Source organism: Paracoccidioides lutzii (genome assembly GCF_000150705.2).
Source record: "Paracoccidioides lutzii Pb01 unplaced genomic scaffold supercont2.5, whole genome shotgun sequence".
Taxonomy (NCBI): Eukaryota; Fungi; Ascomycota; class Eurotiomycetes; order Onygenales; family Ajellomycetaceae; genus Paracoccidioides; species Paracoccidioides lutzii.
In genome coordinates, this window is record NW_015440951.1 from 485,707 (window position 1) to 511,323 (window position 25,617).

Below are 25,617 nucleotides of genomic sequence, written 5' to 3' on the forward strand. Positions count from 1 at the left end.
GGGAAAATGAAAATACAAGGTGGAAGAATGACACAAGATGCCTGCATCCGCTATGATTTTGGTGCGTGAGAGTGTGAAAAGAGAGTGTCATGAGATTGAAAATGCAGGAATAAGAGATAAGGAGAAAGGAGCAAGGCTTTGTTGGTGAGGGTATTAGCTTTTGTTGAATGTGGTAATGGCTTCTGTGCAGATGCGAATTTGGCGTTCGCTTGCTGCTTGTTTGCTGTGTGATATGGAGAACAAGAAAGGTGGAAAAGTAAAGGGACATATATCCTTTGTTCCTCTGATCTTGAAATTCTTGGTTCAGAGAGGGTAAGTAACAGAGCTTAGAAAGTATGCGGGATAGTAACTTGACAGAGAGATATAATGAAATTATGACAGTGTTGTGTTGTATGTAAGTGAATCCTTCTAGGGCTTAAGAAAGAAGAAAAGGAAAACCAAAAGCACAATAATGATGGTTTTGATTTGTGGCTTCAGGAGATACATTATTCTGAAATCCTCGAGGTGACTGGTATCGTGGTGAATGAGATGACGAGTAGAGGCAGACATCTCCCACACAAAAAAACAGAAGTAAAAGAATACAGGTTAAGTAGCTCAAATGAATCAGATACCTTCTCCTCTTTCTCAATTCTCACAGGTGCTTTTAAAGAGCTCGAATATCTGACCTTCGTGCTTCTATCAAGCAAAGGGCCATCACTTCCGTCAAGGCCAAAGATCGATAGCCTCCCAAGTTCCATATTTGTAACCGGGATCAGGCACATTCGCGTCTATCTCTGCCTTCAGTTGGGTTAACGTCCACTGAACCCTCTTTGCTTCTTCTGGAGAAGTTAAATCGACCTTTTCAACCTCTTCGGGGACAATGACGATAACACGGAAATTTGCTCTTGCTATAGGATCGTGAAGGTCATCCACCATTTGACCTAGCTTGAGCAATGGATTTGCTGGTATTTCTGACATTGGAGTCCCAGGTGGCGGATTTTTGAAAGAGCCTATACAGAAACATAATTAATTTTGTTAATATGGTGGAAGGTTAGTTGCTTATGCATATCCGGTTTTGTTTTTCCCTTTAAAAGGGAAAAGCAAAAAGAAACAGCCGCAAAATCGGTGCGATTTTAGGAAGAAGGAATGGAAATTGGGGTAGGATATCTGAGGAGATGAGAGTATCTATTTTCTTTTGATCTTTTGTTCGAACAAGAAGAAAATGGGCATAGGGGTCAGAGATAGGGTTACCATCCTCATAACCAGGTACGTTTTTGCACTTAGCATTACGGCATGGTGCATGAAGAACAAACAATTAGCTGTAACATATGTCCATGATGCCGGAAAGAGGTGAAAATGAAGAAAACTAGGCGGAAGAAATCATCTTAATCATACCTCTCATTGTTGGACTCAAATTCGCAAAATGTGCCGTGATCTCCTTATCCCAACTCCATCTCTTCGTATCTTCATCCATGCTATCTCCTCTTCGTCGTACCCACGGCCAAATGTTTTCTCGGGCCTTGAGTTCGTCTGGGTCATCGCTATCACCGCCAACGATAAATGCCCGACCCTTAATTCTCCACTGCGTCATCACATCTTTGACCCAAAAGACTGCCTCAACTCTCCCACCACCTCCACTTTCAACACCACTACAGCTTCCATCATAGTATGAGAATATCTGAGCAATCTTTTCCATTCTGACATCGGTGGTAAAGGTCAAAAGATCACTTTCGTAAGTATTTGGGTTTATTCCACCCTCATTAGAAGTATTTCCATCCTCTAGAAGCAGGTGTTTGGCGGCTTCTCCCAAGCGTAGCTCTGTCCAAAAGCCACGGAAGATGCATGTGCGCACACGGGGGTGTATAACGCCGCTGCTGTCTCTATATACAGTTGACAAAGAGAACTCGGGTGAGACCAGCTTTGACATATGGGATTGAAAGAGGGGCCGCCACGTCGCCCTAGATGGCGGAGGAAACTGAGAAGGTCGCTGTGAAGCCATGAATATATATGCGTGATAGCGCTTGGGGTATAGATTATAAAATTGTATGAAACCTCGGTAGCGAATGTGAAACCAACAAATATGTATATAGGAGATTGGTACGAAGCTGGCCTAATAAATATATCAACGCATACGTCCGAGTTTTAGTAACCTGATGGGATCTAATTCATCTTTGTTCCCTTCTGACTGGATGGGCCATTGGATGATAACTAGATGAACATACCAAGTGGGATATCGCTACTCTATTTGTTAATGGGATTGTATTATATAGCTGGTTGTCGTCTTGTGTGGGAGTCCTGTTCACAGATCTTTGAATCGAGTTTAACGGTTCCTCATAGTTACGGTTTAGTTAGTTAGTGCGGGGCGTTTATTTTCGAACCGTTCGATCTGATAAGATAAGATCGCATCCAACTTCAACATGCGGAATCACTTTTAACCAAAATTGTTTTACCGTCTTCTACAGAATAACCTGTATACCACTTATCCAACATGGGAACACCTTCTGCATCCCCAAGTCCTTTTGCCTTAGCAGGTCAGTCTGAACAAATAGCTGGCAAGCTTCCGCCTGCGACCCCAGTATATATTCTTCGCGGTCATGCATCATCAATACATGCCTTGCGTTTTTATAGCAGGAACTCAAGACTTATATCTGGCGATGCGGATGGCTGGATAGTTGTGTGGAATATGAGTACGAAACGCGCTGTTGCCTCTTGGAAAGCACATGGATCTGCTGTTCTAGGGCTTCAAGGTGTCGTCGTTAACTCAGAGCAAGATGAAGCTGGACAGGGGCAAGAAGGTGGAAATGAGAGATGGGTATTTACGTATGTGTCTCTTATTTCTTCGTTAAAATGTGTCTAGTCATTTCTCCCTTTTTGTTTGCAATGGCGTTCTTTACATATATTTTATCATCTGGTTCTAACATGTGGCTGTAGGCATGGTCGAGATCACAAGTTCCGCGTTTGGCGATTAAATCTTGCTGATGAAGAATCTTTGAGTAAAGAGCTACCTGTAGATGAATCGAAGAGCGTTCATCCACGAAATGAACCTTGGATGCTTCATTCTCTATCTGTCAACGCACTGAATTTCTGTGCTTTTGCACTGTGCCACATATTTCCGGACAAACGTTTGGCATCCGATACCAAATCGCTCGGTTTTCGGCAAAGCGCAAGTGTTGACTGTGTTCCTGTAGAAGAAAATTCAAAACCGCAGCATATATTCTTTCTAGCCGTACCCAATGCGCTGAATACCGGCGGTATAGATGTGTTCCACCTACCTTCTGAAAAGCGCGTGTCGACCATCTCTCCGGATCCATCAATAAGCACAGGAATGGTGATGGCCGTTGAACTGTTCAGATTTCCTCAAGGAAATCTATGCCTGATTTCCGGTTATGAAGATGGTCGTGTTATGGTGCACACCAAAAAGTCACTGGAATCTTTGGAAAGCCTAACCATCAATCAGTCATCGTTCACCTGGGAAAGAATATACATAAATCATCCACATTCTCAACCAATACTCTCTCTGTCCCTCTCGCCCCCAGGAAGAAACGAACATGATATGTTCTTCCTCTCATCATCTGCTGACGCAATTATCGCCAAACATCCCATCACCGCTTCTAAAAGTCCGCTTAAAGTGGTAAATACGAAACATGCAGGTCAGCAGGGTCTACGAATACGCAACGATGGGAAAATATTCGCAACGGCTGGATGGGATTGTAGAATTCGAGTCTACTCGTGTAAGAGTATGAAGGAGTTGGCTGTTTTGAAGTGGCATAAGGAAGGTTGTTATGCCGTTGATTTTGCGGACCTTGCTAATGAGAATAAAAAGAATGACAATGATAATGCTAATACCGGAAGGAAGAGCCCTGGTTATTCTGATGAACCAAATAAGGTGGATGCGATGGGACCAGCTGCTGATGCCCCGAATTCTGATACAGACACAAAGCCACCAACGATGGCTCTTAATAGAGACACTCCAGTTGGATCACTCGCAGCAATAAAGGAACAGCGAAGCCAAAAGGCACAATCTACCCATTGGCTTGGGGCGGGATCTAAGGATGGCAAAATATCATTGTGGGACATTTATTGATCGTGAAAAATATTTCTATTTCTCATCTCTTTTAACAAAAGAAGACTAAAGATATATACCAACAACACTGACCCTGGATATATTTATGCGATATTAAATTCACTAGCGCCCGCCATATGCTCCTTCAACTTTGCCCGCATTTTACGCGCTCCATCAGAGATGACTGCGCTGCTCTCATCTTGGGCACCATCTCTAGTATGTTTTCTATCGGCCTTGAATTCCTTCTTCATATCATCTTTACCCGATCGAAGACCAGGAACATTGATCTTAGTGGGTCTATCACGTAGCGCAAAACTCTTTGCCAAGTGGCCTAAATGCAGATCCTTGATGTTAAACATATCTCGTTCACCCGCAATGTGCGTGGCATAAGCTCGGATATGAGACTGATATGCTCGTCTGGCCATCTCGAGAATGGCAGGGTTCTCAAGTGCCCAGCGCTCGATGTCAAGCTGCCATTCGGTTGCCTTCGCTTCCCAACTCTTACTCGCCGTTTCGGTATTTCCTCCAAAACCACGTTTCAATGTCTCGTTAGCGTCGGTACGGCAAATGTTAGCGCCACCATCGCGATAGCCACTTTTCAAAATTTCGACGTATTTTTCTTCGTTGCCGGGAAGCAGGAATATAAGAGCGCGACCATCTCGTCCGAGTCGTGCGGTTCTGCCGATACGGTGGAGGTGATCGTCTGCACTAAAGGCGGGATCATATTCGATAACAAAATCGACATTTGGAAGGTCAAGGCCACGAGCTGCGACATCAGTGCATATGAGCACGGCTGCTTCGCTTTGGCGGGCAAATGATGTGAGAGTTGAGGTTCTGACATGTTGGGGAAGAGAACCATGGAGTTTGTATAACGTAACTGGATTAGTAGGGTTGGAGAAAGCTGTTGCTTTGGCAATCGTGACATGAACAGATGCTAAATTGGTAGTAAATGAGGTTTCCGCAACAATGGGGCCCTCCTTTTCTCCCTCGTTTTTATTTTCTGAATCTTGCCTGGAGAAAACCTCGAAATGGAAGTCCACAGAGTCTGCACATGAAACGAACACTATCGCTTTCATAACAGACCCTTTCCTAGCAAATGTCCGTTTCATTAATGCTGCCAGAGTAACGAGCCGTAGTTTTGCAGCTACCACAGAATAAGACTGTTTAAGCTGGGCGGGTACGGAAAACTCAGAGTTATTAGCGTTATTCTTCGCCATTGCATCATTACATTCATCATCTGGATCAGCCTGAACATGTACAGCGTCCTTGAGACTTATCTCTCCCAGCCTCTGAACATTCATCTTCAAAGTTGCCGAACACAATATCGTAACTCTCTTGTTAGGCAAGCCAGGGATACCATTTGATTTTTGCCTCTCATCTAACTTCTTCACAATTCCTTGAATCTCTTCCTCAAATCCCAAATCCATAAGCCTATCACCCTCGTCAAGGACCAGCCACCTGACGTTACTCACATCCAACACCTTCGTATTTTCCAAATGGTCCGCCAACCGGCCAGGCGTAGCGACAAGGATATTCAACCCTTTCCTCAACCTCGCCTTCTCAGACTTTTTTTTCTCTCCTCCAATAACCGTGCCCGCAACAATCCAATGCGCGCACCGCAGTAACTGTTCCAGCACGACTGATATTTGTTTGCATAATTCTCTCGTAGGAGCCAAGATAATAGCAAAAAGTCCGGAGTCCCTATGTACAGCAGTATTACCCTCCTCCCCACCACCCCGCCCAAAAGCTTTGCCATTGGTCTTTGATAAGTTAATCAGTCGCTGAACCAAGGGAAGGAGATATGCCAACGTTTTCCCCGACCCAGTCTGCGCCTGTATAAATGCATCGCATTCCTCCTTCAGCAACTGTGATATGGCACTCTTCTGAACAGCGGTTGGAGCTTTGAGCTCTAGTTTTGTCATAAGATGAACTGCGAGTGTAGGCGATAAACCCAGCGACGTGAAGGTATCGATTCCATCAATAAGGGGCGCGTTGGATGGCTTGGAGGGTTCATCGGACTCCCCTTCCGGTTTCGGTGGTTCAACGGCAGAGGTCGAGGTAGGGTTAAATGAAAAAAGGGACGATATAATTTCGCGCGGCTGATTCTGGTTCTTGCGAGCTTGATTCTCTTTTGTATTACCGCCACCCGCATTACTGCTGCCGGTGTTAGGAGCAGCAGCTTGCCCTCCGGTGCGATTCGACAGCTTAAAATCGCCATCCACCCTCTGCCGTTTCGGCGGCCGAGGGGATAATATTTCAACTCTATTTGGATTCCCTGGCCCATCCTTCTGTCTGGCATTACCCCGATCTTCAGAATTGGATTTGTTTTGTCTGTGGAGTGAGATTTTCTTTACAGAGAGGCGGTCCTTCCATGTGCCGCCCTTGTATTTCTGCTGGGTGTTTATGATACCGTCTCCCAAGCTGAAGTTAAGGAGCATGCCATCGTCCGCCATGGTGACGGATAGTGGACGCTAAAGTGTTCCGTCGTGCATGGGAATTTACTTATTGCATCCATCAAAAGAAAATGTTCGTAAGACATCAAAATATTTCCGGGTTGAGGTTTTCCAACGAAGTTTGACTAATCAACAAACACGCCAAGAGTAAAGAGTGAGGCAGCCCTAAAGCGCTAATTTTACGGACGTTTAAGGAGTTTCTACGAGTTGAGAAGAATGCAGGAAAATACATCTGACAAAAGCTTGCATTATTCAATAACTTCAATGTAAACTGTCACCCTAAATTCCACAAATAGGCAAATGTGGAGTAGTCTAGTTCGTAAATATGCGATAATAGGCGCCCGAGATAATGCATTCGAGATCGTTAAACAGTCGTTAAATGATGATATTATCAATTAACCTCACCGGGATATCACCACCAGTCTTTCCACAATCTTCACCAGGTTGGGGGCTCTCTATCGGGAGCATCTTTACAGCACCGCTCAAGACGGCACCTTTCGATTCATCAACTGTCTCCAATTCTTCAAGTGAGTCCACATCCGAGAGCGAAATATAATCGAGTTCGAATCTTGCACGCTCAGAAGGTGGCAGGGCTTCCTGTTCGCGAGCAATGGACGCTATCAGTTGATTTGCGGGTCCTAAAATCTCTTCCCGGCCCCTCTTTCCCGACAAATATGCCTTCTCCGCTTCCTTGAGCGCTTTATATAGGACAAGTCCAACCCTGCGTCGTCTAGTGCCCAGATTAACATTTCGTGAGCTCATTGCCAAACCGCTCTCCTCCCGTATCGTAGGCCCTAATCTCACATCAGTCCCGACGTGCAGATCTTTCACCATCCGCTTGATCACAACCGTTTGTTGCACATCCTTTTGTCCAAAGTAGACTCGATCGGGCGTTACGATGTTGAACAGCTTCATGCAGACAGTGGCCACTCCGCGAAAAAAGACCGGACGGGAAGCCCCTTCTAGAAGATTTGCTATAGGGGTGATGGTAACAAATGAGCCATATCCATCCAGTTCAGAGGTAGGCGGAAGCGTCGGATACATGACTTTGTTCGTTGGGGCAAAAATTGCAGAGATACGGCCTAGGGATGAACCGGCCTTTGCGATTCCCCCAGTCTGGGAAGCCGCGCGAGCCAGCTCGTTGTCTAGCTCTTCTAATTTCTGAAGGTCTGCTTCCCAAGTCCTTGGGTATTTGTCCAGGTCCTCATTCACTCCGAATTGGGTCGGATTAACGAAAATACTAACGAACACGTCCGTATTTTCACCAGCTGCTTGGCGGATTAGAGATAGATGGCCATCGTGCAAGGCGCCCATAGTAGGAACCAAACCAACGGTTCTATTCGAAAGAAGGAGTTGCTTTCTGTATTGGCGGAGCGCTGGTGCGTCACGGAACACGGAGAAGGGAGCATCTCTGGTGTTCGGGGTGCCATTGGAGTTGTTGGATAACCGTGACGGCATAGCTACGATGTCGACTATTAGAAAGGAGCAGTAGCTATATTGCCTAGAGCTACTTACAGGAGAATCTCCTCAGGAAACGTGACACCATTGCGATAGTTGGGAAGGTAGTATGATGATGTTATGTTAAGGAATGGCAGCACGCAGCTGTAGAAAGAAGTCCGGAAAGAAGAAGGAAATGACATTGGGAGAAAGAGGACCAAGGAGATATATTTCCAATTTTACATTATGAATTAATTGGAGAGGGAGTCCTTCATATACAAAGGACCATTTCGAAATGGGGAGTGTGGTACTCTGGGACAGTATTCAGGCAATAATTTATGTTGTCCAACATTGGTGATGCTGTGTTTGTTGCTGCGACCTCGGGATACGGTAGTGTCACGTGATACAAAGTGGCTTGCCGATCTGCAGCAGATCATGTGATCTATATGAACGCTGCCGAGGTCCACTTGAAATCCGAGCTTCCACGCCATAAATGTCGGGCTATTACGACGGACTCAGGTGGAGTGGCAGCCCCGAGACGGCGGCAAAATGGACTAAAAGAACAAGTTATCTCGTCTTTTGCTAGAAGAAGGAGGACCGTGTCACTTCTGGTGTGGCGCGTTAACAGGGCGTCTAGAGGCAAATCTCCACTGCCTCGTTGTGTTCCAGTGGTTATGATAATAACCCTGCCACCATGCTCTTATTCCCTAAAATAATATCGTTTAGCAATTGGAATTAGCCATCATGTCTTCTCCAAAAGGCGCGGGCCACATGGCCCCAGATCTGGAGATTGTCGGGGATCGGGTCACCGTGCATCCCACTGGTTTCACCGGAGGCCCTGGAGTTCATGATGATGGCATCACTGAGCGAAAGCTTGTGCGGAATATGGCACGTTTTCGAGAAAATCCCTTTGAGTTTCTTCGTGAAGTCAGCCTGTTCGTTTCCGGGTCAGGATGGCGCGCATATGATAACATTATCGGGCAGCCAGTATTTTACTCTGGCTTCTCTGAGAGAATGAAGTTAGATATCATCAGTAACCCGATATTGGTTGGGAAGATTACGGAGCTGGCGGAGCTGCGAACTCGGGTAGAAGAGGAGGAAGGTCTGCTAGATCCCCGAAAATCGAACAATGATCATGATCCTCGTAGAAGGAGGAAAAACGAGATCGAGGCGAATTTAAGGGAAGTCGTCGATACCATGATGGAGAATATGATTTGCAAAATGGAAAGCAAAAACTTCATCCGGGGAGCATATTATTTATGTACACAGCTTCTTACCAGAGCATATCACCAAGGTACATTCTTTTTGCTTCCTATTTATTAGTTACGTATATGGGTACTTAGATCACGAAAAGATATACTGACTCTGGAATGTAGGAATCCATGTTTCTAGCGAGGAGGTTCTCCGCTTGAGATCTGTTGCAGAGGCTGCAGCAAAGAAAAAGCAATCGATTGTGTTCTTGCCTTGTCATAGATCTCACGTAGACTACGTTTCACTACAAATCATCTGCTATCGTCTTGGAATTGGACTTCCAGTGGTTGTGGCGGGAGATAATTTGAATATTCCCTTACTCGGGAGCTTCTTACAGCGTGCAGGTATATATATTTCGTTCCTAGCAAACCATACATGATTTACTTTTGGAACAGGCTGACAACCAATCCAGGCGCAATGTGGATTCGTCGAACATTCGGGGATGACTCCTTGTACCATACGCTCGTCCAAGCTTATGTTGATACCTTGTTAAAAAATGGTTTTAATTTTGAATGCTTTGTGGAGGGAGGTCGTTCGAGAACGGGAAAGCTCCTACCTCCAAAATTTGGTATCCTCAGCTTTCTCTTGGATAGCATTGCGTCTGGCCGAGTCAAAGATGCAATTATCTGCCCGGTCAGCACACAATATGATAAGGTTATTGAAACTGAGTAGGTATTCAATTCCAAATACAGCAAGCCAAACTTGGCACACTAATACTCTTTTCTTAAATAAATCAGATCGTACATAAGTGAACTTCTCGGTCAACCGAAGCAAAAAGAGAATCTAGTAGATTTTTTTAATTCTTCTTCAGTCCTATCGCTCAAGCTGGGTAGGGTTGACGTCAGATTTCACGAACCATGGAGTCTGAAAGCATTTGTCGCCGAGCAGTCTGCCAGAATATACAATACCCCCAATAACGGTGAAATCCAAGTGAAAATGGGGAGTGCAGAACGAGGACGCCTCCTTAGAACACTAGGATACCGTGTCCTTTCAGACATCAATAACGTGGCCGTGGTGATGCCAACAGCGCTGGTTGGCACAGTTCTTCTTACTCTTCGAGGCCGTGGTGTCGGTAAAACTGAACTTGTTCGACGCGTGGATTGGTTATGTGATCGAGTTCGTGTTAAGGGAGGGAGAGTGGCACATTTCTACAGAGCTCCGACGGAACAAGTAGTTGATCGTGCAATCGAAGTTTTGGGGCCTAAGCTAGTTGGTGAAATTGGCGGCCTTGCGGAACAGACTTTCTATGCCGTGGATCGGTTCCAACTCTCATTTTACAGAAATATGACAATTCATCTTTTCATAACTGAAGCGCTGATGTCTGCTGCTATGTATTGTCGCGTAAAGCAAGGGGGCGGACCGATAAACCAGCGCAGCACCTATGACGAACTCCTCGCCCAGGTCTCCTTCCTGTCCCAGGTAAGATAATATATTTTATTTATTTTTTTTTTTTCGACATTTGTTCAATATGGTAGTAGTTCCAGAAAAAGCTAACCCGGGCTTCAAAGCTTTTCCGAGGAGAATTTATCTTCCCACTTGATGGTTTAACTCATAACCTTGAGAAGACTCTAAATGGACTGGAACGGGACCATGTAATCAAAGTCACCAGAGACGCAGCTGACGTACCGAAGTTTATCGAGCTAAGCGATGCAGAGCGTGAATGTGGAAGAGAAAACTATGACTTCTACTGCTTCCTGATCTGGCCTTTTATTGAAGCGAGTTGGCTTGGAGCTGTATCCCTTATGGGGCTTACCCCGCCCCTGGATAATGGTCCCATGTCTCCCTGGATTGACATAAAGAAGGCACACGAGAGTGCCCAACTGGTAAGCATAAAACACCTACATCCTACCACCCCCGATTTAGACATGTATTCCAATATTAACGCTTCCGGCAAAAAACCAAAAGCTGGGCAAAACACTTTACCACCAAGGCGACCTCTCATATTTCGAAGCCGTCAACAAAGAAACCCTCAAGAATGCATATCAGAGATTTGAAGAGGAAGGCATCATCATCGTCGCAAAGTCAAAGGGCAACCAAACGACTACCATGAGAATCGCGCCCGGCTGGATGCCTGAACGCGATGCAACGACAGGGAAGCTCCTGGCCCGCGGAAAACTATGGGACTTTATGTCCCGGATCGCCCAGTCGCGGCGTGAAGGGTATGTATAATGTGCTGCGTTCCCCTCGACACCTACACACTTTTCTTTTCTTCAATAGAATACTCGACTCTCCCGTCCAGGTTCTGTAGACCACAGTTGCAAAGGCTGACACTGGGATACCGCTCTTTTATAGGAAAAACCGTCGAGACGGAGCCACCGTGTCCTCTCGCGTTCTCACCATGACCGACGCAGTGGGTCGAGGGGTATTTGAAGTGGCCGCAGCGACAGAGTCCGCTGCTTTATCGGAAGAGCTTGACGTCTCCACGAGACATCCTAGACGAACGGCGCTTGGAGCGAGCTCGAAGCTGTGATGGCTATGTTGGGGTGTTTTATATAGCAGCCTGTATATTGTTGTATATACACACATGGACACCTGCAATTCGTTTTGCTGTTTATTGAACTTTATTATTCCACGTGTCTCTCATATATGTTCTCTTCATGTCTCGCACCACCCTCTCACTCAAATTTTTGGGGGATAGGAAAAAGTATACACCACTCCGTATATGTCTCTCCATTCCTGCATTTTGTATTATATTGCTATTCTTTATTTTTGACAGTACCACCATCAGCATTGTCACTGTGAATTTTCGTAGCGCAAATCTTTCATGTCATTCAGGAGAAAGAGAGAGAAGAAATGCTAGAACAAAGGCATAAAAATGCAAAAAAGCTATATCTAATGAAATGAATCAATTTTGATTAACTGCGATGACCCAATAAGTAACGGTTTCCCTTGAATGTCAAAACTCTTTAAAATTCCAACTCTTTGTCCTTCGGGAACCTTATTTCGTCGGAGTGTTTGTCACTGGCACTTTGCCTGTAGGTTTTTTGCGTTGGATAAATTACTTGTAGATATCTGTATATCCAGATTTTTCGAGCAGATTCTAAAACAGGTGTCTTGTTCCATGTGGAGATGCTGTGGAGGGTTGGTTCCCTGAGACCAGTCGCGGTGTAGCTTTGTCGCTAAAAATAGATCGATGGTGCTTGATTCCCGACATTTGCAGTCTCACAAATTAGCTAGGTAAGATATTTCATGAGAGAGATAATACCGGCATAACATGTACGTATAATTGTTTGAAGCAAGTAATAATGATTATATAGATCTTGCTTCAATTGCCTAATAGGACAATACAAGCTCCTGCTGGGGACTCGGGTGGAAAATATGGAGAAAGGCACCGAGTAGATATCTCTACCGCCCTCCCCATCGCTAATAGTGGGGGGTTTGGAGAGTGGGTGGTTGTCATATTTCGTACTGTATAGTAATCTGGGAGCGCAACCCTGCATCCCCCCACAACGGGAGGTACCGTCCTATACAGGCACTAGTATCATATCCCTATCGATCGACTGGTCCTCCTTTTGCAAACCGCCACTCAGCGCGGAGTAAAAGCTCCACTTTGCAAAATGGCGGCATCCTATTGGGGGGTCCACTTAAGCGTACGCGCGTCATTTTCTTCTGTGCGGGGCCGAATTCTGCAGAAATACCAGAATTACGCTGCTTACCGTCCTTACCGTACCTATCGTACCAACCGTGCATCCAGAAAGTCTAAAAAAAATTGCCGGCTTCTGCCCCCTTCCCTTTTGAGGTTGGCCCCCCCCCCAGGTTTTAACTGCGTTATGTTATTCAGCTAGAGGTTGCTGACCGCGACGTTCTTCCCTCGTCAGCCTCAATCTTCTTCTATTTCAACCTCATCTCTCCATCTCGACTCCTTTTATCTCCCCCTTTATCATCCAATTCGAGACCTCACCACCTCTCTTCCTCTTCCTTCCTTTTCCTTTGGCTTTTACCACCAGCTCCACGCTCGTTTTCGGCCTCGAACCTCTCTCTGCGCGACTACGCAATCCCCCGTTTAGAGCAGACTGTACGCTGTTGCCAACACACCCAAGATACTCCGCCGATCAAAAAGAGAACAAGGGGAAGGGTCGCCAAATTGATGGAAGCTGTCGAAAAATTACCTTTTATATCTCGCTTATGCTACTACGGCTTTTCTTTTTAATATGTAATATTGTTAATTCGGGCGATGCATTCGAGCTAAGCAACAAAACGTATAATAAATAGAAGAACACGCAAAGCGTCGGATTCCAGATGTTGACTTGTATATCATTACCTTCCCCCCTCCTGACAGCAGAGTCAAAAACTACGCGACCAGGAGTATTTTGCTAACTGCGTATTTATACAGGGAGATATGCTGTCGTCCTGGATGCTGGTTCATCCGTAAGTTGATCGCGTCCCATCGTGTCAAATCGTGGAAGGTGCTGGGCGTGTGCTGCACATTGATACCCAGTCGCGCCATCCGGGTACATATATACTGAGTGAAAAATGTTTTTTTTTTTTTTTTTTTTTTTGGGATTATTTAGGGGACTCGATCATATGTCTATAGATGGCCAGATAGTGTAAAAGCGCGCAAATCTGCATCGGCAAAGGACCTAGCATCATTACCCGAAATTATAACAAGCGAAAAATATACTAAAAAGATACATCCAGGTATACAGCAATCGGTGGTTTATTTTAGATTCTCCTCTAGCATGGTGCTAATCCGTCAACAATATCAGGCATCTCAACATTCGCCCAAAATCCCCAAGATGTCGGACTCGAGCACCTCAGACCACTCCTCCATCATGTACAAGAGGTCATCCCAGAAGAAGATGTCCCCGACACCCCCATCTTCCTCTTGGCAACGGCTGGCATGCGCCTGCTCCCAAAAGCCCAGCAAAAGAGCATCCTCAACAATGTGTGCACTTACATCCGCCAAACTACCGACTTTCTTATCCCGGACTGTAACCAACATGTGCAAGTTATCGAGGGAGTCACCGAAGGACTTTACGGGTGGATTGCGACCAACTATTTGATGGGCGGGTTTGATGATAGCAGATCCCACAATCACGGGAAAGGCCATCACACATACGGATTTCTGGACATGGGAGGCGCCTCTGCCCAGATTGCCTTTGCACCAAACGCGACTGAGGCCCAGAAACATGCGAATGATTTAACCCTTCTGCGGCTCAGGAGCGTCAATGGCAGGGCTCTTGAGTATAAAGTGTTTGTCATGTCGTGGTTAGGCTTTGGGGCGCAGGAGGCAAGGAGTCGATATGTAAAGGCACTCTTGGAATCAAGTGTCGATGAGATGAACAAGGGTAGGCCGGATCCTTGTCTACATGCTGGACTGCGGATGTCTGCAGATGGAACCATTCTACCCCCTGAAGGCCCCGTGTCCGGTGTGGAGCCGTATCTAGTTGGAACAGGCAAGTTCGACCAGTGCCTTCTCCAGACATTCCCCTTACTCGAGAAGGATGCGCCTTGTCCTGATGAGCCCTGTCTTCTACATGGTGTCCATGTGCCTGCAATCGATTTTGACGTCAACCATTTTATCGGTGTGAGCGAATACTGGCACACCACCCATGGAATATTTGATATGGGCGACAAGGATGACCCTTACAACTTCTACGACTATCTGCAGCGCGCGAAGGATTTTTGCTCACAGCCATGGGATGAGATAGAAGCGGGCGTTAGAGGGCAGAGATGGGGAGGGAAAGTCAGCAAGAAAACTGCCAATGAAATTTGTTTCAAGGCCTCTTGGCTAATCAATATTCTACACGACGGAATTGGCATCCCACGCTCAAGCATCGGAGAAGCCGAGGTGACCACAGGCCACAACAACAGAACCCAGGATGTGGTGGTCTCTGGGAAGCCAGACGGTTATCTAGACGCTTTCCAAGCAGTTAACAAGATCGGTGCTACAGAAGTGAGCTGGACGCTCGGAAAAGCCGTTCTCTACGCTTCATCCCAAGTGCCACCGTTGAAAAACGGCCTCCCAGTTGGCTTCGGCAGTAACGTCCCCGGTGGCGTTCCAGACGATTTCCAGCACACCGGCCCGCAACTCCAACCCCTCCCTCCCACCTCACAACCAACCCTACCTACCAACGATACTATCACCGGAACCAACCGACAACACTGGCACGACACCCTTTTCGATGGCCATTCTCCCCGCCGCATCCCAGGCCTCTTCCTCTTCCTCGCAATAGTCGCAATCGCAATCTTTTTCCTCTACGGCCGCGAACGGCGAAATCGTGTGTACAGAAGATTTCTCGGACGACCAATTAGCCGACATAGCAGCAGCTTCCATTACCGCCGACGAAGTAAGGGCCTTTTCAACAGTAAACTATCCTCCTTCTTCTTCTTCTCCCCCTCCCCGCGCCGAAGTAGCTACATCCCCTACGAACGCACACTGGAAGACGGCATGCGCGAATTCGAACTCGGCCCTGGCTCCTCCTCGTCCGACGACGAGGCCAGTGCCACATATGACGAGGATGGGAGCAGCAGTGTTAATCTTCTAGCGAGGTCGAAGTCGAGCACGAGCACGAGCAACAACATTAGCAGTGTCGGTGGAGGTGGAGGAGGCGGCGGGAACAGAGCTAGTGTAGGCCTCGGTCTCAGCCTGGATGGCAACGGGTCGTTGCTATCCTCGCACAATGTGGGAATTATGGATCGCAATGGATTGGCGGTGCGAACGGAGAGTCGCGATAGACAGGCGCACCTTGCGCTAGCGCCGACGACTAATGGGCGAAGATCTAGAGCGACGAGTCCCGTGCGGAAGTCTGTGGTGTAGGCAGTGTGAGGCCGTTGTTGGCGTTGGGTGATTAAAAGTGTCCTTCTCCATTTCTTTTCTCTTCTTTCTACCCTTTATTTTTATATTTATTTTTTTTTCTTTTTTTTTTTTTTTTTTTTTTTTTTTTTTTAGAGTTATACAATGTGGTTGGGTGGGGACTTTCGCTTCGATCATATATACAGTTTCTCTTGGTTTAAGCCGTTGGGTTTCTGGTGACAACATGTGGGTGGTCGTGGCACATAGCCCTAGCAACGCTCTCCTCCCTTGTTGCCTTTCGTCCTTTTGCCATAGCCATGGAGTCTCGATTGGGGTACTTTGTCGGGGGAGTTATGGACTGTTGGGCTGCTCGCCGGCGTTGTGGTTCTGTTTGATTGCTTTCTATACTAACATTCGCTACCCACTCGTTGTACTTGTACAAGTTCATTTCTTCTTGCATTCGTCATCCTTTCTTCCATCGTGTACTATGTTCCCCCTTTTATTTTCTTCTTCATTCACTCGTTCTCCCCTTTTGATCCGTTATTGGACACGGATTTGTAGGAGTTTTTATCGTGCCTGATGAGCGGAGCTCTCGTTTTCTTCCCTTTCTAAATTTTTTGTTTAAGTGTAGAACAGGTTAGAAAAAAAAATCTTTCTAAACTTCATCATTTACAATTCGAGCTTTCAAACACCAATCAATCCATCAAACAATAGACCATCAACTCTATCGAGTTCGATTATTTCCCATCTGGTGCTGGTTCAGCAGGTCATAACCACATTTTACCACACATCAACATCACGTGATCCATTCCCACCCTCCCAAGATTTTAGAGCCCAAAAAGGCAACTTTAAACTTCGCGGCAGCAACATCAGCAGCGATTTTCATTCTACAACATAATCGATGACAACCCTCTACACCCGCCAAATCATCAACCATTCCTCACATCACCTATAACTCCCGTCGCCTTGACCCGCTCGACATATCCGAATAGCTCATTTTAACTTGCATACACAATGCGACTCACCGTGGAGCTAATTCAGAATTCCCTCTCCTACCTCAACCCACTCAAAGAACGAGAACTTGATCTCAGAGGTGCGTATTGGAAAGAACAGATACTACTACACATGTCACAGACTTGGTAATGAGCTCAATTGATATCGTATTTCTTCCTTTCTTCGGGATGGGGGTGATATATAGGCCATAAAATTCCCGCTATTGAGAATATGGGTGCTGCGAAGGTATGTTCGAATGTCCATGTGCATGCACCTATTCCGCTCTCTATCGCTGCTTCACATCAACTTTGCTCTCTCTCTTAGATCTGTCCTACATCCTCCGTGCCCCAGTCTACACCGTTCATGGTTCAATCTCTAATCATATATGCGGCAGGACCATGACGCCATCGACTTCACTGACAACGACATCTCCTCGATCTCCAACTTCCCCTTCTCCCCACGTCTCCGTACCTTGCTTCTAGCTCGAAATCGCGTGTCGCATATCCACCCGTCAATAGCAACTTCGATCCCGAACCTAACGACACTAATTCTCACCGCGAATAACGTTGCAGAGCTAGCGGATCTAGAACCGTTGAAGAATCTAACGAGACTTACGCATTTGTCGCTGCTGGAGAATCCGGTGACGCGGAAGGATGTTAGTGTCTTCGAATTCCTTGAAATGTTGTTGATTTATTTCTTTTTTCTGGAAATCTGTCGTGTTGTTGGTGAACTATGCTATTGATTTTTATTTTTTATTTTTTGGGCATATGATGTCGTCATTGTCCGTCCTATCGTATGCCCATATACTGTCCATATTGCTAACCTGCACCATTTCATACTCGCGTATATACACAGAACTACCGCCTCTGGGTAATCTTCCTCATTCCAACGGTGCGTTTCCTCGACTACCAGAAAGTCAAGGACGTAGAACGAAACTGTGCTGCCGAACTTTTTGGCACCACTTCCAAACTCACAGCCCTCGCCTCCAAAGTCATGGGAATTAAATCCCGAACATTCGATGTCCCTGGCTCCACACTCAAGAATTCAACAGCGCGTATTGCATCAGAAGAGCAGCCTGGTGGAAGGCCAATTCGTGTTAAACTTACCGAGAAGGAGCGGAAACGAGTGGAGAAAATGATCCGGGAAGCGAAGAGCTTACAGGAAATCACAAGGTTGGAACGAGAGTTGAATGAGGGGAGGGTACCGGGGGGTGCGCTGGGAGATGAAAGCGATTACGAAGATAATGATACTGATATGAAGATGTGATTTTGAATGACTTCAATAATCGAACATTGGCGCAGTGGACTTTTTTTAATTCTGATTATCCTTCTGTTTTAAAAATATAAACCGGCGTTTTACGGATAATGATACAGGTTCTACGGATTGTTACGCTGCTCAGCGCACTGAAAACACCGTACACCAACTCCATGCAATCTCTCTTTTTAAGTTTCTCTGCATGTTCCTTGTTAGGGGATTACCCAAAACAAAGATCCTGTCTGAAAACATGGGGAGGAGTTCTTTAAATCCCATCTTCTTTTAAAGTTGATTGTGATACAGTCTTTTGATTGTTTTCTATATTCCTGGTTCTTGATATCAATTTTCCCACCATTGTTCCCCATCTCCCTTTTCTCCGCCTTGCCAAGCAGATCAGACCTCGTGAACCATGGACGCATTGATGGACACATTAAAAGCACTCGGACATGTCCATGGTTCAACTCCCTGACTTAACCACATCCATCAACGAAAACGTCAGACTTCTCATTCTTTTTGGTCAAAGCTTCCCCATCCACCAACTTCCCGAGCAACTAATACCAATAGTCTGCGTCCAGTCTCCGTACCCAACCATATCAATCTTCCCCCCACGCGTCGCATTTCCACTTCCCTCAGAAAAGACACCCAGCACTCCGCTCCACTCTTCCCTTAGCATTGCCCCTCCCAATCCCACTACACCAACACAGCATCCCCAATCCCTTAGCCTCCTTCTCAATCTCATCAACAGTCCATACAAGCTGTATAAACCCACTCTGATCAAGCGCATACAGCGCCTCCTTCAGCCACACACGACACGACATGTCCTCCCCAAAACGGTGGGAGTAGGTGACGACGGGGATTGTGGCGAGGAGGGCGTGAACGGGGTCGTGAAGGATTGGTTCTATGGTGGAGATTTTGAGGGCGGAGATGGGGTTGTTTTTGTTGGTAAACGTGGCGACGGTGCTGGTGTTGTAGGTCCAGTGTCTGCTGTTGGAAGGGTTTGGGTTTATAAGTTCGAAAAGGGTGCCTGGGGGACTAGTTGTTGCTGTTGTCTCTGCTGGTTCAGTGGATTCGGGTGATTCAGCTGTTTCTTCTGCTGCTGGGGCGCTGCTGGTGGTAGTGAGGAAGAGACCCCAGTGGAATTGATAGGCTTCGCCCTGGCGGAAGAGGAGAATGTAGAGTGAGTTGGGTTCTAGAACTATGGGGTCGGAGGTGGCCATTGTTGGTTTCTAGTTTATATATATATTTCTTTCCCTTTTTTTGAACTTATGGTGTGTTTTCATGTATTGATTTTCTATGGTGATAGGGGAGGTGAAGTGGAAGTGAACTTCATCTCAATTCTTCAGCCAGGTAGGTAATGGATGGCAGGGGTCGCTTGCTTGAATATGTTCTGTATGTAAAGTAACATGTATTGATCGGAGCTGATGATGGAGTTCCAACTATCTATCCCATTTGGAAAGGGGACCAAAGTTCCTTGGATTGGCGCCGCGGAGATTGAATGGGTCTCATGAATAGAAGAGGAAGCAGAAGGGATCGCCAACAGACGTGTTGAGAATGCCTGGATGTGAATGTGTTGATATGTGCATAATTTTCCATATCTCAGAAAAATTTAAACACAAGGTAAATAAATAGTGGGTGGGGCGGATAGCGCGGTGGTAGGCGTCATTCTACGGAAGGCCTGGCACTGAATGCTTGGACCAGCCGTATTTATGACGGGGAGAGGTGGCTGGTGAATAGAAAGGGATTTATGATTGGCAGGATTAGGGCACATCCACCGTGTCTCTATTGGTTCTTCCTTTGTGGAAGAGTTGATTCAACTATGTCTTTGAGTGATGATGCAGGGTCCCGACGTTCCCCTGAGACTATAAGGGTGTGTGGTTAAAACCCGCCGCATCAGGATGACATCATAGAGTCTCGGACTGCCATAGCCAAGAAAAATATGAATATGTTAATAATAATAATAATAATAATAATAATAACTAACTAATTAACTAAGGCTATAGTTAACTAACATGAAATTAGCAAGCAAACAAGGGGAAAGTAAAAATGCCATATACATCAATGGGGAACATGGGAACCAAGCCCTCTAAACTTTACCATCAGAAGAATTCCGTTTTAAGAAATAAACATCATAAATATAATAATATGTGAGGAAAGAAAGGCCTTCCAAACCCGGGAAATGCCATCGGACGAGAAAAGGAGAAATTGGTTTTTGGTATCTCAAATCCACATTTCCACACACACACACACACACACACACACACACACACACATATATATATACACATGCACAACACACGCACGCACACAAACGAATAACCGTGACGTTATCCATACAAACGAGTGAGGGGTTAGAGGCACGAAAGTTATGTAAAACAGAAATATAAAGGTAAGTAAAGAGACAAAAGGGCATCAGTAAGACTCATAATGCTGATAACTCCCAATCTGAGTAGGGTTGTGCGGTGCAACATAATGGCTTTGGTACGGATGATCCTCGTATGAAAAGTCCGCCGTCGCCATGAGCGGGTTCACAATTCCTTGCGGCAACCGGGGACGGGACGGCCCTTGACCCCCTCCGCCGCCACTTGCAGTTGCGGTGGGGGGGTTAGGTGAGCCAGAGTTTAAAAGTGAGGAGGAAAGTAATGATGGTGCCGATGGCCCACCGGTTGATGTAGAGGTGGACGATTGCTGCTGTTGTTGTTGATGTTGCGCGGGAGAGTTGCTGTTGTTCCATACCCATTTCTCCATAAGTTCGCGGTGCAGGAATCCAACTTGCCATCCCGTCTCCTTGATGATTTTATCGATGATGTGCAGTACTTCTTCCTGAGCTTGCCTATTCGTTAGGCATTCCGCGGCAATTGCAAGGCAGCGGAGAGAAACGCTGGCGACGCCTCTGTTTACACGGCGGTAAGTTGAGAATTAGCGACCTCGATTATAGAGAATATGTGGCTTTGATCAATGCTTTTTATTTTATTTTTTTTTTGTTTGTTTGTTTGGTTGGTTGTTGTTGTTGTTATTGCAATAGTCTTTTTTTAAGGAACAGTGGGTATTAGCTTACCTATCTTTCACATGCGCCACAATACCGCAGATATCATGAGCGTGGCTCTGCTGCATGGCCATCATATTCTCACTGAACTCGGATTCAGTGGGATGGACCTGGGCAAGCAGGCAGCAGGCTGTGTGATAAAACAACCTAGCTACCACGGCGGTACGCTTGATGAGCCTAAATGCGTGTCGGTTAACAGCTTACAATTGGACCATGTAGAGATAAAAGAACAAAAGGGGGGCGTTGGAGATATATGAGGCGTACTAACCAAACCTCCGGGAATGACGACTTAGAATTCGTCTGCCAAGTCTGCAGATAACCGAGCGGCAGCATCGAGCGTGGCACACATCTTGCCCACTCGTCACACCACCCCTTGTATGTATTCCATTCCTGTATCCGTTGATTCAGCCGCATGTCATGCGCAGCCCGATCTGGATTCTGGAACTGCGGAATCGTGGATCGAAAATTCCCAATTTTCGCACAGATATATACCATCCGATGTGTCCACAACTCCTCGTCGCCCGTGATGCTATTCTGCGACGCCCCCATGTTCATATCCACATCCCACGTGTCCGGATCCCATGCCATCCTCCAATTGAAATGAAGGCAGCTCAGCAGCTCCATGCCAACATTGAGCCAAAAGCAGGCGCCCCCTATCCCGATGCTTTTGGCATTCCATCGGCATTCCTTGATGAGAGCGCGGGCACCGGCGATATGGTTCATCCGCTGCATGGCCTTTTCACACATTATTTCGTAAACGTTAAGAATTACAGCTGTCGTAGCACATAGGACAGCATTGCGATTGGGGTTTTGCAAACAGGTAAGAAGATCACGCGTAGAAGCGTTGTAATAGTACAGAGCCTTTTCTTCGCCATATGATGGATTTACTAGAAACAAGTGCCGGGCGCCGCATGCCATGAACGCACTCAAAAGCATCGGCTCTTGGAGAGCATGAAATGGCAGAATATGAGAAAACTGATGGAAAGTTAGCAGAAGACTTTGCATCAGCATGCCTGTAGGCAGGCGGAAAGAGGGCAAATTACATGTTTCATCGAGTCCATTGAGTCCATCCACAGCCCAACTTCCTCCACGAAAACTTGCATGAGCAGCACCTCCTCAGCGTTATCCAGGTAAGGTCTAACATTTTCTGAGGACACCAAACTGGGCTTCGGGGAATTAAATGGAGAATGCGATAGGGAGTTATCAGAAAACGTAGAGTTAGCGTGATGAGGTTGTGAGGCATGTTGGAATATCGCCTCAGTCATTTCCGGCTGCGGAGGCTCGGGATAATTAGAAAGGAGGGGGGTAACACTCGGCAGAGAGAGATTCTGATGCGAAAGTGACGGGGCTCCCATGATATCAGGGAAATTGTACGACGACGGGGGAGGCGCAGGTTTTCGAGGTGGGGGATCATTCCTCTCGACTCGGGGATACCGTTCAAAGCCACCTTTATATTCCGAGGCAATCTCCCGGGATTCATCATGGAAGTTGACCTGCCAGTCGTGGGCGAAAGGCGCTGCGTACGGAGGTGCAGCAACATGAGTGTCGATGAAGTTCAGTCGAACCCCACGCTTACACAGCCGGTCAGACTTTTGGCAGTTTTGACAACGAGGAAGCGCCTCGTCACATTTCAGATGCCGTTCCCTACACGTCAGACAACCTGTCCTGACGCGCTTTGGCTTTTGAGCATTCGTTTGGCCAGAGGAGTTCACCGTCCGTGACGAAGATACGGCGGCACCGGAGCCTGAGGCATCTCCGCAGCTGGGATTATTTAATTTCTTCTTCTTCGGTTGGGAGTTGAAATCAGTAGCCGCCTTTGCAGTTAGCTGGAAGGCATCGCCATTTACTGGATAATCCCCCACCTCCGTTGTGCCGGCAGAGGCAGCCAAATTTAGAGAGAGATCGTATTCTGTTTGCGGAAGAAAATTCCCGCCAACTGTTGATGCCATCTGATTCCGGATACGCGGCCAAACAACTGGGGCTTTATGGATCCCGATAATTCTATGCCTTGTCGTGCTCAGAGCGCGGCGTGGCGCTAGAACATGCTCCGTTCACACCTTCATGTAGGTCTTGAAATGGTGAGAATTGAAATCTTGCGACAAAGCAGTAGAAGAAAGCCCAGAAATGGTTCGCAGCGGTCAAGCCTGCAAGCCTGAGACACCCTATATGCCCCTAGATATTTATAAAATATATTCAAACCCGTTGTCGACGACTCCTTTCCCCCCCCCCTTTTCGATTCCAATGGCCAATATGGGCCCGTTGTAAACCTTGAATAGGCGTGGGTGAGGACCTGCACTGCCGTCTCCCCCAGCAATGTGAGACAAAATTATCCGTGGGATACAAGAAAAGGGAAAAATCTTCTGAGATAATCTGTAGTGGAGATATATATATATATATATATATATATATATAAAAGAGGGTTACATCTGTCAGCGTCTACAATTCGAGAGAGAATGACCACAGCCAGCAACACCGGTGACAAGGAAAATAATATAGACAGCCCCAAGGGGCGGATCGGACGAGAAATGAGCAGTTTCTAAACTCACCTGGGAAAGGCAGAGTGGAAGTCGACAGAGTGGAACATCCAATGCACATGGATTCCGTAATGTTGCAATTGAAGTCAAGCCATCCCGTCGACTGTGGAGTAGCGGAGGATGAGGAGGAGATTGTTTATAGTCGCGAGATGTGGAGAAAGCGGCAATATAGTTATAACTAATTAACAGTGGTTAACGTTACGGAGCTGCAGGAACCGAGATCGAAGGGAATGCGGATCCAGTTTTCTTAACCAACACAACGAAAAAATACTTTTCATTTAGGTTTATCGAGAACAATCCGGAGACACAACCAAAAGGAGGAATTACATGAACGGATCAGTGTTCCCTCCTCAGACGGGCGAATGATAACGTGCTGATGCAGATGCCGACACTATAATAAAAGTAGGGTTGAATATTTTCTAGTTGGTTATTTTGTTCGCTGATGACAAAGAGGAGTCTGCAGGCTTAGTTAGCTTGAACCAACGCTCAAAGGCGAATTCGGGGCCAATGAGTGGAGAGATATATATAAATAAACTCGCGGCGGAATTCCGATTCACCCGCTGCGCTGCTGCAGATGAATTTATGGATGATAAATAATAATAATAATAATAGTAATAATAATAATAACAACAACAAAAAGAGACCAGGAAGAACAAGAAGGGCAAAAAGGTTGGTTGCAGAAGTCGGTGGGGGGAGGAGGGGGGGAAAACGGGAGACGGAGGGAGAGTAAGAGACAGAAGAGAACCCCGGATCTCGCAGCTTGCGTCAAATATCTACGATAAGCGACAGGGGGGGGGAAGAGAGAAAAGAGTTGGGGGGAAGGGGAAAACATATTATAGTTGGGAAATGGACAAATACAAATTCCAGCACCTTTTGAAACAGCCTGCAGAATTGCATCTTGGGGTTCCCATCACAGCCTTCGACGGTACCTTGGTAGTAGGGGGCCCGGAAAAAGGTGGCCAACCCCAAGGAGAGCGAGTTTGGCCACCAATATCAAGACGCCTGTTTATTTTCGTCCAGTGATTAATTATTCATCCTTTGGTGACCCAGTAATAAATGCCGCCCGATTGAGCAGCTAGTGTCAGATGGAATAAACATCCAGATGGTGGGAGAAAGATGAGCAAAATGTGTGATCTCAACCTTGCTCAAGCTGCTGCACATCTATGATTCAGCCGCTCAACGCAGAAACAGAAAAAAAGAGTCAAAAAGGAGTCTGATCAAAAGAAGACTTTACAGCTGTTTTGGCTCATCCTGTGAGAGCCATGATTCATGTCTACAATGTGTGTGAATCTCTATAATTTACTTACTGCATTTAAAGCACCTCGCAACATTGCTCTGCAAAAAAAGAGCTGCCTGAACAGCACCCGCATCTACATGATGTCATCACCGAGACAACCACGCCCCGGGCATTTTAACAGCTCAGATTGCCATCTCGCAGATCATACCGGAAAGAAGCTACCCTGATCTCAGCGGAATTGAATTTTAATTTCGTTGGTTGTTGAGCGCAGATCTCTGTTTATTTTATTTTTGTTTTTATTTTCTTCTACTGGATTGAATTTTGATTTGTTGAGATGGAGTATTTAGGATTTTGGTGGCCAACTCCGGTGGCCAACTTTGCTTGCGAATTAGGTTAACAAACGACTCCGCAGCTTGTTCCAGGTTGTGGAGGTGCAGGTTCCCCAATCTCCAATGTCACTCTCTTCAGAGAAGGTCTCTTGTAGCGAACGGCGTCTGCTGCTCGGGTGACCCGTGTGGGCTATCTTGGTTGAGGGGTGAGATAGACTTCTCTGGGGGAAAAGTCAAGCTGGCAAAGCTGAGGTGGTATTGCACTGCATGGTGTGCGGGACATGCAGCAAGTTACAATAAATATGTCG

The 25,617-nt window shown here is 46.4% G+C and overlaps 9 protein-coding genes across 9 annotated transcripts; 4 read left to right on the forward strand and 5 right to left on the reverse strand.

Annotated features, from left to right (window-relative positions):
• Nucleotides 1-702: 702 nt before the first annotated feature.
• On the reverse strand, nucleotides 703-1,978 carry PAAG_02323 (hypothetical protein; the record flags this gene model as incomplete). The annotated part of the gene is made up of 2 exons (XM_002795571.2): nucleotides 703-989; nucleotides 1,375-1,978. 2 exons carry the CDS (start codon nucleotides 1,976-1,978, stop codon nucleotides 703-705), a joined length of 891 nt encoding a protein of 296 aa, XP_002795617.2.
• A 489-nt stretch (nucleotides 1,979-2,467) lies between these two features.
• Nucleotides 2,468-4,063, forward strand: PAAG_02324 (WD repeat-containing protein; the record flags this gene model as incomplete). The annotated part of the gene is made up of 2 exons (XM_015844605.1): nucleotides 2,468-2,799; nucleotides 2,911-4,063. The coding sequence occupies 2 exons, from the start codon at nucleotides 2,468-2,470 to the stop codon at nucleotides 4,061-4,063; spliced, it is 1,485 nt and encodes a 494-aa protein (XP_015701653.1).
• Nucleotides 4,064-4,146: 83 nt separating this feature from the next.
• On the reverse strand, nucleotides 4,147-6,495 carry PAAG_02325 (ATP-dependent RNA helicase dbp7; the record flags this gene model as incomplete). Its single annotated transcript, XM_002795573.1, has 1 exon — nucleotides 4,147-6,495. The coding sequence occupies one exon, from the start codon at nucleotides 6,493-6,495 to the stop codon at nucleotides 4,147-4,149; it is 2,349 nt and encodes a 782-aa protein (XP_002795619.1).
• Nucleotides 6,496-6,870: 375 nt separating this feature from the next.
• Nucleotides 6,871-7,953, reverse strand: PAAG_02326 (pantothenate synthetase; the record flags this gene model as incomplete). The annotated part of the gene is made up of 1 exon (XM_002795574.2): nucleotides 6,871-7,953. The coding sequence occupies one exon, from the start codon at nucleotides 7,951-7,953 to the stop codon at nucleotides 6,871-6,873; it is 1,083 nt and encodes a 360-aa protein (XP_002795620.2).
• A 723-nt stretch (nucleotides 7,954-8,676) lies between these two features.
• PAAG_02327 (hypothetical protein) lies at nucleotides 8,677-11,653 on the forward strand (the record flags this gene model as incomplete). The annotated part of the gene is made up of 7 exons (XM_015844606.1): nucleotides 8,677-9,226; nucleotides 9,309-9,527; nucleotides 9,596-9,851; nucleotides 9,933-10,602; nucleotides 10,692-11,006; nucleotides 11,089-11,342; nucleotides 11,476-11,653. 7 exons carry the CDS (start codon nucleotides 8,677-8,679, stop codon nucleotides 11,651-11,653), a joined length of 2,442 nt encoding a protein of 813 aa, XP_015701654.1.
• Nucleotides 11,654-13,422: 1,769 nt separating this feature from the next.
• Nucleotides 13,423-15,943, forward strand: PAAG_02328 (nucleoside-triphosphatase ntp-1; the record flags this gene model as incomplete). The annotated part of the gene is made up of 4 exons (XM_015844607.1): nucleotides 13,423-13,432; nucleotides 13,517-13,551; nucleotides 13,695-13,838; nucleotides 13,862-15,943. The coding sequence occupies 4 exons, from the start codon at nucleotides 13,423-13,425 to the stop codon at nucleotides 15,941-15,943; spliced, it is 2,271 nt and encodes a 756-aa protein (XP_015701655.1).
• A 990-nt stretch (nucleotides 15,944-16,933) lies between these two features.
• PAAG_02329 (U2 small nuclear ribonucleoprotein A) lies at nucleotides 16,934-18,178 on the forward strand (the record flags this gene model as incomplete). Its single annotated transcript, XM_015844608.1, has 4 exons — nucleotides 16,934-17,012; nucleotides 17,118-17,158; nucleotides 17,307-17,567; nucleotides 17,768-18,178. 4 exons carry the CDS (start codon nucleotides 16,934-16,936, stop codon nucleotides 18,176-18,178), a joined length of 792 nt encoding a protein of 263 aa, XP_015701656.1.
• Nucleotides 18,179-18,795: 617 nt separating this feature from the next.
• On the reverse strand, nucleotides 18,796-19,383 carry PAAG_02330 (hypothetical protein; the record flags this gene model as incomplete). Its single annotated transcript, XM_002795578.1, has 1 exon — nucleotides 18,796-19,383. One exon carries the CDS (start codon nucleotides 19,381-19,383, stop codon nucleotides 18,796-18,798), a length of 588 nt encoding a protein of 195 aa, XP_002795624.1.
• Nucleotides 19,384-20,575: 1,192 nt separating this feature from the next.
• PAAG_02331 (hypothetical protein) lies at nucleotides 20,576-23,158 on the reverse strand (the record flags this gene model as incomplete). Its single annotated transcript, XM_015844609.1, has 4 exons — nucleotides 20,576-21,056; nucleotides 21,222-21,386; nucleotides 21,478-22,184; nucleotides 22,253-23,158. The coding sequence occupies 4 exons, from the start codon at nucleotides 23,156-23,158 to the stop codon at nucleotides 20,576-20,578; spliced, it is 2,259 nt and encodes a 752-aa protein (XP_015701657.1).
• Nucleotides 23,159-25,617: the final 2,459 nt, after the last annotated feature.